Raw genomic sequence first — 14967 nt, 5'->3', positions numbered from 1 at the left:
TTTGGCTATGTTCTCCAAATTCTTATTATGCACATAGTAACTTATGTTTTTCTGATTTCTGGCATAAATTTTACTAATGAACTTTATTTATAGCAGAGTTTCAAAAGTGAAGTTTAATAGTGGTATGTGCTCCAAAACATCTTGCTGCAACATTGCCCCAGATTAATAAATAAATAAATACACACACACACACACACACACACACACACACACACAACTGTCTCTGGCTGCTGAGGCCAGGCTGCAAGCTGCATAGCATGATTGGAGAAGCAACCAGGTGGTGGTAGTAAGGAGGAGGATGGGGGAAGTGGGGGGGGGGGGGGGGATAACCCAATATGAAGTCCATTTCAATCACTGCTTCCACATCCTGTGCCATCTGCATCTTTCCCACCAACACCAAGACCTCAACCTTCATTAGTCATTGTCCTTACCCACCTAGCCCCTACCCTGTTCCCATTCCAGCACAACACAGCCCCCTATTACACCAATGCACCCACTGTCTTTACTTCTCTCCTTTTCCGATAACCCCCCCCCCCCCCCCCCCTCTGCTCTCTGGACCCCACATAGCTGCCATGCCCTAACTTCACCTCATCCCTGAGTGCTCCCACAAGCAGTACTTTACCATCTCTCATCCCTAAGCAGCTATCCTTCCCCTCTCCCTTACCGCCACCACCCAGTTGCTTCTCCCATTGTGCGTTGCTGCTTGCAATCTGGTCTCAGCACCCAGAGACTGGTCTCGTGTGTATGAGTTCCATTTCCGTGTGCATGTATGTTGTCTATTTCCGACTAAGGCATTGTTGGTCAAAAGCTCACTTTCTGAAAATCTTTTTGTTGTGCCTATCTGCGACTCAGCATCTCCACTATATGGTGAGTAGCAACTATCCTTTTCATAATATTGTTACATTCAATCCTTGATTTTCTAGTACATAATAATTTAGAAATAATATTAAATTATAGATTTTATTTTTATATAAAAATTTAATAACACTATTTAAATTCTATTCCACACAAATAGGACTTGATTATAAGGATTTTGAAATGATATGTGAATTACTGAGAATTAGAAGGAAATAGGCATTAATTATCCAACATTATTATCTGAGATTATGTTACCATAAACTGTATAAAATATTTGAAGTACTGATATAAATTCACTCCAACTTACACTATGAGACACAGCAGGAGTCAAATCTTTAGTTGAGGGTATATTTAGAGAAAGCTTTTATAGAAGAGTTCTGAGAGCAGCAAGCAATATTGGTATGTAAGTGATATGTGGCATTTCAGGCTATGACTAAAACTTGACACCCAGCGAAACAATTTTTTTAAGTCATAACTTTTACCACAAGTCTGCTTAGTATATTTGTAGACTAAAGCACTACAGTGTGAAGACGGTCTTGGGGCAATACAGTTGAAAAAAATGTCCACTGGTTTCCAGTGATTTAAGGTGATTCAAAGATTTTTTGACCAAGTACTATACAATCCTTGTTGAGTGATTACTACTGACTGATGCGAGATTCCCAAAACTGCCTCTCAACACCATAAGAATTCATATGAGGCCATACAAAGAAGAAACCCAGGAAATAAATAATTGGAGGAAAATTAGGTAGCAGGCGAATCAAAATTTGGGTGATGATTGTCAGTCTTTACAAAAATTTAAAGTAGGTTAACTATGAAAATAATGTTAAATGAAACTATTGATATTTATGGAATTGAACTACACTAGACTGTCGCTAATCAGGCCACTCCTGGCACATATGGGGGCTGGATTAGCAGAAGTGCTGGATTTTGAGTATCTGAAATTTGTTTTGTTTTTTATTTACTTTGAAAACATAGGGGATATAGTGCACTGTACTTTTTTTAAACTGAGGGTTACAAGTTTAAAACACAGAGGATATACTTTATTAAATCCAAACATACATTAATTTTCAAAGAAAACTTAGTCCTTGAGTGTATACTTTACATAATTATACAGTCATATCACTCACTATGAAACATGTCCCTAATTTTTAACTTTCGCAATGATGCTACATGATGGTGGCATGCACTATCATGCAACCACTTTATAAGCATTACATTGGTACTGCATGTATCTGGTAGTTGCTTCATGTACTCCAGGAAGACCTCAGCAACTTCAGCAGCAGCAGCAGTGTGAGAAATCCTCATGCTCTCTCCTCCTGTGTCCTCTTCTTCATTACTTTCATCATTATTTTCTTGCACATTTTTGTTATTTCTTCATATGTTGAAGTTTGGTCCAGATAACAGTTTTCCTCATTCAGCCACATAGTAACATCTTCATCATCAATTTCTTCTCCTCCTAGAAGGGTGTGGAACATGTCAGAGGACAAAGTAATTGATAATTCCAAATTGGCTGGCTCATCACTGTCAGTCACTACTGGATCCAACTCGGCATCAATGGTTCAAATGGTACAAATGGCTCTAAGCACTATGGGACTTAATGGTATCAATGGTTGGCCACAATTTTCTCCATCTCTTCATTATGGTAGCGCTCTCCACTTTATCCCATGCTTTGGCTGCTTGGAAAACAATACCACATATGTTAATTACTTTCCACTCCTTCAGCATTGTCTCGATAGAGTCGTTTTCACTTTCGTTCAGCAAGGAGACGGAAAGTGAATGTCGAAAATGATGTCTGACTCTAAAATTCCCTGGTCCATCGGACCATAGAGAAACATCTTAGGGATGACTGGGAGCATTGTCAATTATAAGGATAGCTTTCAGTGGAAGCGTTTTCCTTCTTTAGCTCTTTTCTGACTGCTGTTAAAAACATTTCATGGAACCACCGAGAGAATATTTGTCTGTCCATCCATGCTTTCTTCTGAGCGCAATACTGCACTGGTAGAGTATTTATGTCAGTGTGTTGAAAACAATGTGGATGTTGGTATTTTCCAATCACCATAAGTGGTAGTTTATGACTCCCATTTGCATTACAACATGCCATTAATGTTACACACTCTTCTGTTGCTTGTAACCACAAGCTTCCTTCTCATTCTTGGCAGCTAATGTTTTTGAAGGAAGCATCTTGTAAAAGAGTCCTGTTTCATCGGCATTATACAAGGCATCAGCAGTTAAATCTTCTTCCTCTCTTATCTCCCATATCTTGCTTTCAAACTCACCAGCATCCTTATCGTTAGCTGTGTGACTTTCCCCAGTGACTGTCAGCTGCCAAATGCCATGTTGTTTTTTCCAGTTTGATAGCCAGCCTTAGCTCACTGCAAACAAGTTACTACTGCCAAGTTGTTTGTTAAATGCAGCTGTTTTTTCCTTTATAATTGGGCCACTGACTGGAATTCCTTTACTGTGTTGTTGTATGAACCATATATAAACAGCTAAGTCCAGTTCTTCATTCTCACTCTTTTGCATAACCTTCTGTTTTCCCAACTCACTATCTATTTGTGTTGAGTACTGTCAAATGACATCATCTTTCTTTTTGATGTCATAAATAGTTGCTCGTCCAACACTGAACAATGGCTTACTATGAAGAACCTCGATTTAACTTATCTAGAATTTCAAGTTTCTGCTTGAGGTGTAGCGTAACGTATTTCCTTTTAGAAGACACGATTCCAAACTGTAAAGAAAGCTACAATTTCAAATACAATATATATAGCATTGTTTAACTAAGTGTTGTTGCACACGATAATTCATTGTGCACTTGTTTTTGGATGTGCGTCGGATTACTGAGAGGCTGGACTACTGAGGGCTGGATTAGCGAGAATCTGGTGTATGTTAATAACTAAAGGGCTGCTTTAAAATACCAATGAGATCATCTGGTTAAAAGTGTTGGAGGCACATTATATGTTACCCCTACTTGGCACACAATGTGGTAAATCAGACAACAAAATACTGACCAAATTTTTACTTTTCAATAAATTAATTTCTATCTTATTCATTCTAAAACAGTTCCTGCAAAGAATAAGATTCTATAACGTAAAACCTTAAAATTGTGTGCAATGTTTTAAGCTGACATCCTTAACTAATAAAAGAGTAAATATCCATTAGTAAGAGCACAGTAGTAGATACAGTATTCTCACAGTGTCTGACATAGTACAGAAGGGGGCATAACTGGAAACTGGACTAGTGATCCACCTCATTTTGATATTGCTAGTTACTCAGTGAGTTCAGCAGATCATTTTTTAATGACATATGTACTGAAAAGAGTGACAATAAATATAAAGAATCCATCCTTTGTCTTTTTATTCTTATGATGTTCATTCATTACAGATTTGTGTATCTTATCATTTTGGTCAGCATTCTCTTTCTTTAAGTATCAACAGAACATCATGATAAAGAAATTTCACTAGAGCAAAACATATATTTCAACTTACTGGCAATTGCCATCTGCAAAGCAAACGAAAGCCTGGCAAGAGCTTCACACAGATTCGCGTGGTGGCAGGCAAACATGCGGTCATCTGCAACAGCCCTCATTACAATGCAGCCAACATACAGTTAGGAAAGCTTACATGCATAAGTCATTCAATCCCTCAAAGACCTGCATCAGCATTTGTTACATATTTTGTTATGTGACACTACGCATATTTCTCTTGAGATCAGTTCTGTTGTTAACATATGTCATGTATCTGAATTTGGTCATTGCTTTCAGACTCTTACAATGTAAAAAAAGTAATAAAACCTATTTCTCCACTGATGCAGAGCTTTGAAGTAATTGTGTTGTAGCCTCAGAACAATATTTTCTCGCCCATTCCTTTTTCATAATTTTGCATTTACATGCTGCTGGACATGAAAACCACTGTACACCACAGCAAAACATGACAGCATACAAAATTATGTAGCAGACATTGTAAAGCATTTGCAGTTATGCTGTATATAAATATATACACAGAAATAGTCATTATCAATATTTTAGAAACATTTGATGTAGCTATGGCAAACATTTTACAGAAAGATTTCCAAGCATGCAAAATAGTAGGCAAAGTTGCATTGCTGGCAAACCACACTGTAAGCTTATATCAATCTTCATTCCTTGTTAAAAGAATCATAATACATAGCATGACAGAAAGTGGGGCATAGCTTAGATTTCTTTGTTTGCAAAAATACATGCAATTGTAAAATTGCGGTGTTAGCCTTTAATGATCAGTACTTCCTATTCAATACTGAGCAAATCCAATGGCAATCCTGGTACCAAGGCAAAAACATTAGCAGTATCACAGTCAATGTCTTTTGACTCAGTCGTCTGACGAACAGTCCATCAACACTTGCATGTAGCTCAAACACACACACACACACACACACACATACACACACACACAAGCGCGCGCGTACTCACGCTCACACTGCTGTGTCATTATTGAAGCCTTCTGTAAAGTGCTATCCTAGTATCCATAAAGCATCCTAGTGCTTACTTCCTGTTTACATTCATGAATTGGTTAATTTATTTTACACATTTTGATTTTGTCTTGGTTTCCAGTTTGACTTTTGATTCAGATGATGAATCTTTACACCAGTTAGTTGAGGATTTTATAACTCCTTTTCAGCAGATTATGACATTTATACTTCTGCCACTACCAATAGCAGTCACTGGCTATGCACATTTGCTGCAGCATTCAATGAATATGTTCAAGGGATACTATCATTCCCATTAGTATAATGTTCTGACACACAAATATGTGAAGCTATAGGATACCACAATACAAATCATGCCAAATTCAAAAGTTTTTGATGAAACTAAAGAGACAAACTCCACATGATATGAACACTTTTTTATAATGATCGCCAATACAGCATACTGCACATTCCCTCACAGTAATCTCCCTATTAATTTTGATATAATAAGTAAATTATAATATTTAAGAATTTTATGTATTTTACATACAGAAGAAATGCTTTTTGTCTAAGATTTGAAAACACTGAAATGAAGAGGACAGAAGTTACAGTCATTGGGAGTTAAAACTCTATCAACATAGGTGCTGTAATTCTTCAGATTTTCCAGGTGGGCTGTTGACACTTTGAGGTGTTGGGTATTCTGCCGGATATCTTACATGATATTTCAACAACATGACTTGTTATGTTCATAAGGTGCTACCTGAGACTGCTGGTTGAATGGAGTGGATCCAGTTTTTATATTTGTGCTCCCCCCCCCCCACACACACACATTGTGTGTCTGCAGCTCACTCTCACTAGCAGCATCCTTAGGCATACACTCTTCATTCCAGAGTGCCTATCTGTGGGCTGACATTCTGTTTCTGATCTGCTGCAGTTCCAGGTGTTCTCTTTGTGATCCGTTCCTGCTAGAAACATTCTTAGGCATTCCGTCCTCAGTCTGATGTACCAGGCTGAGTTCTGGTGTCTTGTTTTCAGGTTTCATGCACCCGTCTGCATACTGGCATCCCAGTTTTGGTCCAGTGTGGTTCAAGCTGTTCCCTTTGTGGTCCAATCTCTCTAGAAGCACCCTGCAACATTCCACCTTCAGTCTGATGTACCTGGTGCTCTATCTGGGGTTTGTTTCCTATGTCCACACCATTAGCTCTTTTTTGTGGAGTTTTGCTGCTGCTTTACTGTGTTTTCAGCAACTCCAGTGCAGGATCCCAGGCTCTATTGAGTTGGTACCCAGAGTTGCAATTCATCAGATTATTCACCACTTTTATCTCCAAAGATTTTCTTATAACAGAGTTCCAGTAATTGGGAGTCTGTTCCCAAACCCTCATTTCATCATAGTTATGGAGGACCCACGTACAGACTTTTGGAATATGACCCTACAGACAAACTGGACAAGAAGACCCGGGGTCTCTTGAAGGAAATCGCTATGCCTGAAAAGGTTGTTAAACAACTATGAACAAGAGCACCAGTTTCAACTACACTTTATGGGCAGCCAAAAGTACACAAAGAGGGTGTGCCACTGACTCAAGCTGTTATGCAGATGCATCAATGTACCCAATAGCCAAGTACTTAAAGTAGCTGCTGCTCCCATACAAGGGAAAGTATATTCATCACATCGGTAACTTGTGGGGAGGGACTTCTTAAAATGCCTTAAGGAACTACATATTACAGAATCTGATAAAATGGTCAGCTACGATGTGGCACCCCAGTTCACTAGGGTACCACTGAAAAACTCACTGGAACTGACTGCAGAGAAATTTGACGGCACTCTGCTGGACCTGTTCAAACATATACTGGTCTCAAATTATTTTCTGTATGGGGGCAATATTACAAGCAGGCAGAAGGTGAGGCCTTGGGCAGCCCTTCTGTCTCTGGTGGCTACAAATATATTATTGGAGAGATTTGCACAGAAGGCATTACTAGGACTGTGAAAACCAGGAATGTAGAATAGACCTTGCCAATGTGGCATTTTGTACACTGGTCAAACAACTAGGATGGTGGACATGAGGCGCAAAGAACATAAGAGGCATACCTGACCGAGACAGGCAACTAAATCAGCCATTGCCAAACACTGGAACTCAATCACTCCATGAACTGTGATGAAACAAAGGTTCTGGTACAGACTCCCAGGTACGGGGACAGTGTTACACGAAAGACTATAGACATAAAGGTAACAAAAAGCTTGATGAATGATGACAATGGGTACCAACTCAGCAGAGCCTGGGATCCTGCACTGGTGTTGTTGAAAATGCAATGAGGCAGCAGCAGGACTCCACAAAAAGAAGAACTTAGGGTGCAGACATGGTAAACAAACCCCAGATAAAGCACAAGGTGCACCAGATGAAAGATGGAACATCACAGGGTGCTTCTAGCGAGAGTAAACTTCATAGGGAGCACATGGTACTCCACCATACTATAAACGAAATTCCAACAGGCAGTCTGGTGCATGAGGCTGAAGACTAAACACCAGTGCTTGGCCTGGTGCACCTGACTGAAGAGGAAGTGCCTAAAAATATTTCTAGTGGGAGTGGTCTGCAGAGAGAAAGAGTGAAACTGTAGTGGACCAAAAACCGAGTGACAGTCCACAGACATATGCTCTGGACTGCCTAAGCATGTTGCTAGCTGGAGTGGATCGCAGAGGGAACACCTCAATCAACAATGGATGGAGAAGAGCCCAGGTAAAGCTCTATTTCACTCAAGGAAGAGGCTCACATAGCACTTAATGAAGATAATGAGTCATACTGTTGAAATATAGTGCAAGAACAACACTGATATCCAGCAGAATACCAGACACCTCAAGGTGTCAACACTGAAGTTCCTGAATCTTTGGCTATCAAGTCTGAATGAAGCTCGTGCTATGACAATGCATTCTAATGATGGTACATTTTGAGGTTGGACCAATGGGTTGTGAAACATGGGAGCCAGTTCTTGATGAGAAAACTGATGGTGCTTGTTAGACAGTATGTATGTATGACAACCTTCTCTCTGTATGGTGATGCCATCTTTGAATGTCTTCTAGAGCCACTACAAAAGCAAACTTTTAACAGCTATAGTGTGTGCCAAAATCAGTGTGTGCTCCTGTCACTCCTGAGAAATGTGCCTCTCTTCCTTAATTTTAACAGTTTCTTACAATTACTTTGCAAATATGCAACATTTGGCAAAAGAATAAATACATGAAGTGGTAGCAGAAATGGTTTCATGAAAATATTCTCATGGATGCTGCAGATCCTTTTGTTTTTCAGTGTGACACTGGCCATCCTTGTCAAATGAATGAATGTCGCTTTTGCATCTTTTGTCACTAAGTTTGTGAATGATTAATTTGGAGAGGTTGAGCACAAGCTAAAGAAAGCATTTTACTTCAACCAATCACAGCAGATTTCCAGAAACACATTTTTACAAAAAAAGTCAATAACTTAATAAAATTTTACAACCTATCCAGCAAAGCAATTAGGAAGGAAACAAGCTGACAGTATCCTGATGAAGTACTCCTTGCTTCATCTCACAATGCTTCAAATTGTTTCACATTATTAAAGCCAATCACTTGCTTAACTGTTAAGGAGGAGGAAGAAACAAATCTGGAAGAAGTATCACACATTTTTCCTCCCCCATTGGAAAAATTATCATGAATCGGAGATCACAATCAAGTTGTAAATTCGTTTTGAAGGTTGATCCTTTGAAATACGAATTACTCTTTAACAATTGAAAATAATAAAACTCATAACAGAATTATGCTTTAAGATATAAGAAATTCAATATATGTCTACAGTGTTCATCAAGAGTGTGGCCCCTGTTCCTTTTGAATACCAGTACAATGCCTTAACCACTGTGCAAGCTCACTCAGAAGGCTAATACAAGCTCTCTCAATAATACTGAGGAATGCATAGGCTGAATTTGGCTCTGTTGATGTTCAACTGTGCCTGTGACTAGTGTTACCAGGTGTCTGGAAAATGCCAGACATTTCCTACATTTTAACTTTCTGTCCAACATCCAGGAAAAATTTAAGAAATCTCTTGGATGTCCTACATTCTGAGGAAGGCCTTGGACATGGGCAATTCAACTATACAATTAGCAGTGGGAGTTTTAATTGGACTATCCCCCCCCCCTCCCACCCCCCCACCCCAATTTCCATGCTTCCAGATTCAGTGGGTTGTTATGTAGTTCTCCTTACTTTTCTCTACGACTACAATTACGGGATCCTTTATATGCTGTGGCATGTATCATGTGCTCAGCAGTGGAGATTATGGTGGGCTTATACTAGCGAGAACTGCAACCTGGCCTTGCTAGTACACTGTGTTTGACATTCGTGATCACTACTGACTGCAAGTCAGTCTAGTGCTATCACAAGAACCACTGTGATCTGATTTCATTTACAGATTCTGTCTCAGTGTATGATATATGATAAATGTGTGTTCTATTTGAAGTCCTTGGGTGTATAGTTTGTTCATTAAAATCATTTGAATAGGCCAATTTAAATTCAAAAGTGTTAATAAATGATGTTCAAAGCTGTTTTCCATTTCTGAGTAAAAATGGTGTTATGGTTGTTGATGTATATTGTGACCTGTTACATAATTAAAATTACTTTTTTGAACAAAATCTCTATCCTTTCAAAATTTAAATTTTAATGATGAATGGCTTAATCAAACAATGGAAATCTGGGATGGAATAGCAACAATATGGAAGGGATCGATGCTACCACATGGAGGAAGTGTTGACTGGCAGTCAGCCACACTGCAAAAAAGACTGCTTGTATAACTTAGGTATCGAACTTAGTCTTTCAATCAGATATAGATAAAATTGCACACACACACACACACACACACACACACACACACACACACACAGATATACATAGCGCCACAGTTTTCTCCAGCTGATATGGCCAAACTGTGATTATGGCTGTGTCTGAGGTGAGCAGTGATCGTTTTGTTGGGGTAGGTTGTGGAGCTACAGGAAAGGTGTCGGGCAGGGAGAGGGAGGGATGGCAAGGTAAGGGTGGGTGAAGCGTTAAGGAATATGTAGGTGCACTGGTGGGGTAGAAGTGCCTGGAGACAGCAGAGTGAGTGAGTGTGTGTGTGTGTGTGTGTGTGTGTGTGTGTGTGTGTGTGTGTGTGTGTGTGTTTATTTTGTCTATGTCTCTGACAAACAATTTAGCCCAGTTTCTAAACAATATCTAGCAGTCTTTTTTCAGTGTTCCTGTCTGTCACGTAGTGCCTGTTCTATCTGGAGAGTAGCATCCATCATTTGTTGCTAAATAATTTAGACATTTCAGTAGCAGCAAACATGAAGGTCATCATACAGAACTGCAGAAAATGAAACAGTACTTTTTCCATTACTCCAGTACATGATACAAATGTTGAATGGGTTTTATCACTTTGTCTCCCCTTATCATCACAACAGCTGGCTCCCTCTCATTCTGGGATCCTACCCCACTTTTGTCCCTGAAGAATGAACTAAAGTGCTTGCCAGCTATTCTGAATCTTTGTAATTTTTAAAGTATATATTGTACAATAATAAAATAAGTAATGTCAGATTTTACCTTCCAGTATTTGATCTTATACTGTATCATGATATGCTACATTTTCGACCTTCATGTCCCATATTCCCTTGTCATATCTTACATTTTACACTTTCATGTCATTCATTTTCTTAACACCCTGGTAACCCTAATTGTGAACAAGTTGTGCTGCAAAGAATTTCAAAATACCGATCACTGTTGCAAAAGGCTTTTACCAGGTTGATACTGTATGCTACTAATGTCAATCAATACAGTTCTCTATATCAGTTTAGTTAGTCTTCCTGTCCATGTTACCACATGAAATGTGCCTTATGGAGCTTGGTATCGATCAGATGACAGGAACAGGGAATCAGGGTGGAGTTTAGATGTTCTAATTAGTTAGTTAGTTCCCTGTTTCATAAATCACAACTGCCATCTCTCTTAACGGCACAGAGTTCTATTGGTGACTTACCACACAAGTTTCATGGTTATGTGGTAAAGGAATACACAGGGTCAAACAATCAAATCAAGATCCAGGTAGGAATGTCAACAATGTAGGAAAAGACAGATTGCTACTTACCATAAAGAAGACATGTTAAGCTGCAGACAGGCACAATTAAAAGACCCTTACATATAGCTTTTGGGCAAAGCTTTAATCAGCATATAAGAGAAACACACACCATTCACACACATAAGCAAGCACACCTCACTTACATCACCACCAACTCCAACATCTCGGACCGGAAGATAACATCTGCAGGGGAGGGGGAGAATATGTTGCAGGGTGAGTATGAATGGTGTGTGTTTCTATATTGATTATGAAAGCTGTGGACGAAAGCTATATGTAAGTTTTTTTTTTTTTTTAAATTGTGCCTGTCTGCAACTTAAGATGTCTTTATTATGATAAGTTGTAATCTGTCTTTTCCTACATTGTTAATATGAGACTGGAACATTGACGTATTGTACAGTGTGATGTGTACGGTTGGAAATATACAAGATGTTTATTCAAAATGTAATGAAGCTGACTTAAATACTGTTTACCTTCTGTATCTCCTGAGTGGAGATGAGGAGTGCATGTCTGCCCTCAATTTCTTTTATGTTTTATTTTGTTCCCCATTATCATCATCTTCCCCTTCCAATGATGAACTCATTTTTAAATCTCAAAGATCTAGAGATTCTAGTATTATTATTACTCTTCTTCTTATTATTATTATTTAACATACGAGCCACTATGGACCACATTTAGTTTTGCTCTTTCTTTTTTTCTACATTTCTCTCATCATTTCTTGATGTTTCTCCCTTATTTCTTCTGTTCAAGTGGATCTAATCTTCTTCTTGGGCTTTCCATGGAAACCTTTTGAATCTGTGAATTTCTGTCTGAGTTGCAGTCATTCCTCAATATCTTGTAGAGTAATCTGGAGTTCGTCCCTTCCAATTTCTCTGCACCATATCCACCTGTGGTAATGTGTTTGCCTACAATGTCGTGGGCCTGGGTTTGAATTCGTGGTCAGGTTGGAGATTTTTCTCCACTTGTGGACTGGGTGTAGTGCTGTCATCATCGTCATATAATCATCACTGACACACAGATCGCTCAATGTGGCATCATCTGAAATTAAGACTTGCACTCGGCAGTCGAACTTCCTCAGATGTGGCCTCCCGGCCAACAATGCCACACGATCATTCCTTTTTTCTCTGCACAACGTGTTATCAATTTTTAATTTCCCAAATAAATGACACACTTTTTGTCAGTCTGTTGGGATTCTCTGTATGCAGTCTTAGAAAGCTTAATCATGTCTCTTTTTTTTCAATATGTGCATAAATTTCACTATTATGTCACCTCCTGTATTGTGTTTGCTCTTTAACTGGTACAAAAATTTTCTTTAATATTTTTCTTCCTTTGATTTCCCGTGCTTTCATCATTGTTTTTTCATTTAGAGTTAAACATTCTGGTGCATAAAGCGCTTCTAAGTAAATTACTGTAGATCAGTGTCTAACTTTGGCATTTAGGGATATTCATTTCTCGTTATACACAGTCTTAGTTAGGTGGTACATGTTTTCAACTTATTAATTCTTGTTCAATAGCTTCTTTCTCTGAAATGTCTTGTTCAATTATTTCTCCTAGGTACTTGAATTTGTCAGTTTTCAATGTTTCATATACAGTTTTCACTATTTTAATGTTTGTCATAAATTTGGTTTTTTCAAAGGAGTCTTTTAAGCCTGCTTTATTCAGCTTGTTCTTTATTATTATCATTATTATTATTATTATTATTATTATTATATGTGAATCTTTCTTTTATCCTACAGCTGTGCCTGGTTCTACAACCGGTATACAGACAGTGAAACCTACCTCGAACACTGTTATTATTGTTTAATTCTGCTTCAGTTAATTTTTTCTTTCTTTTTGCATATGGAGGAACTCCAGGTTACAAATGCTTGTGAGTCATTCAACTTTTGTGCCTGCCTTTATGTTTTCTTCTCCCTATCTTTCATTACCTTCTCATGCAAATTGGGCATGCTGCTATAGAACTTTGTTCTTTTCTACCCAATGTCCCAGCAGGCTGTGAGTGAAGCTGAAGGGGTTCCCACTTGGAAATATTTGGAAGGTGATTGCCAGTTCTGGCATCTGACAATTGACCAGAGAAAACCTCCTGAAAACTATGACTGGAGACACGGGGCTGGACCTATTTTTAACAGTCCATACAAAAACAAAACGGATTTTGTGTGTGTGTGTGTGTGTGTGTGTGTGTGAGTTATCATCTTCTTAGTAAGCTGAAGGTATTTAGTTATGAGTATTCACTGACATAAATGTCGTTTACGAACCAACAGAAAAAGAGGTTGAAACACATCTTAACTTATCCAAAAATAAGCTTCTAAAATTTATAACATTTATCATTAGGCCATAGAAGAAAATTTAGATGACTGTTTGATTACAATATGGGGCCCTTGGCAGTACTAAAAATTTGTAACTGTCAGGTATTTGTATGAGGCTGATGCTGATCTTGAATTAATGAGCATTAATCAAAATTTTTTGGTTTGAGTTTTTACAACAGTGGATATAATGTGTTTTTTACGGTGTAGTAAAGTCAGTGATGTGATCCTGATAATTGATAAAACCCAAAAAGTGCTTTTAAGAATGAAAATGATGACTATATTGTGTTTTGCATCTTCTTTACTATTTTTCTCCACCATCCCTCATTCCTCAAAGGGCGTGATCTGAAATACTGTCATGCAAGTTTCCCACAGGACACATCCAGGAATACTCAAGATGAAAAACGTAGCTTTCGCATCCCACAACTACCCTCCCGACCTGGTACAGAAGCAAATAACCAGAGCCACTTCCTCATCCCCTCAAACCCAGAGCCTCTCACAGAAGAACCCCAAAAGTGCCCCACTTGTGACAGGATACTTCCTGGGACTGGATCAGACTCTGAATGTGGCTCTCCAGCAGGGATACAACTTCCTAAAATCCTGCCCTGAAATGAGATCCATCCTTCATGAAATCCTCCCCACTCCACCAAGAGTGTCTTTCCGCCGCCCACCTAACCTTCGTAACCTCTTGATTCATCCCTATGAAATCCCCAAACCACCTTCCCTACCCTCTGGCTCCTACCTTTGTAGCCACCCCCGGTGTGAAACCTGTCCTACGCGCCCTCCCACCACCACCTACTCCAGTCCTGTAACCCAGAAGGTGTACACGATCAAAGGCAGAGCCACACGTGAAAGCACCCACGTGATTTACCAACTGACCTGCCTACACTGTGACGCTTTCTATGTGGGAATGACCAGCAACAAACTGTCCATTCGCATGAATGGACACAGGCAGACAGTGTTTGTTGGTAATGACGATCACCCTGTGACTAAACATGCCTTGGTGCACGGCCAGCACATCTTGGCACAGTGTTACACCATCCGGGTTATCTGGATACTTCCCACCAACACCAACCCATCCGAACTCCGGAGATGAGAACTTGCACTTCAGTATATCCTCTCTTCTCGATATCCGCCAGGCCTCAACCTCCACTAATTTCAAGTTGCCGCCGCTCATACCTCACCTGTCTTTCAACAACTTCTTTGCCTCTGTACTTCCGCCTCGACTGACATCTCTGCCCGAACTCTTTGCC

At 39.2% G+C, this 14967-nt stretch overlaps 1 protein-coding gene across 16 annotated transcripts in view; it reads right to left on the bottom strand.

The window, feature by feature from the left end:
• LOC126272953 (uncharacterized) overlaps window positions 1-14967 on the bottom strand; it is a 960200-nt gene that overhangs the window by 107940 nt on the left and 837293 nt on the right. For 9 of the 16 annotated variants that reach the window (XM_049976259.1, XM_049976261.1, XM_049976260.1 and 6 more), the window contains one exon: window positions 4344-4427. The exons of the other annotated variants lie outside the window; for them this stretch is intronic. In XM_049976259.1, coding sequence (XP_049832216.1) covers window positions 4344-4427 — 84 coding nt within the window. The remainder of the gene's footprint in view (window positions 1-4343; window positions 4428-14967) is intronic. 16 annotated transcript variants of the gene reach the window in all.

The sequence above is a fragment of the Schistocerca gregaria genome, chromosome 5 (assembly GCF_023897955.1).
Source record: "Schistocerca gregaria isolate iqSchGreg1 chromosome 5, iqSchGreg1.2, whole genome shotgun sequence".
In the NCBI taxonomy this organism is placed as follows: domain Eukaryota; kingdom Metazoa; phylum Arthropoda; class Insecta; order Orthoptera; family Acrididae; genus Schistocerca; species Schistocerca gregaria.
This window is presented reverse-complemented; position numbering and strand designations above follow the sequence as displayed.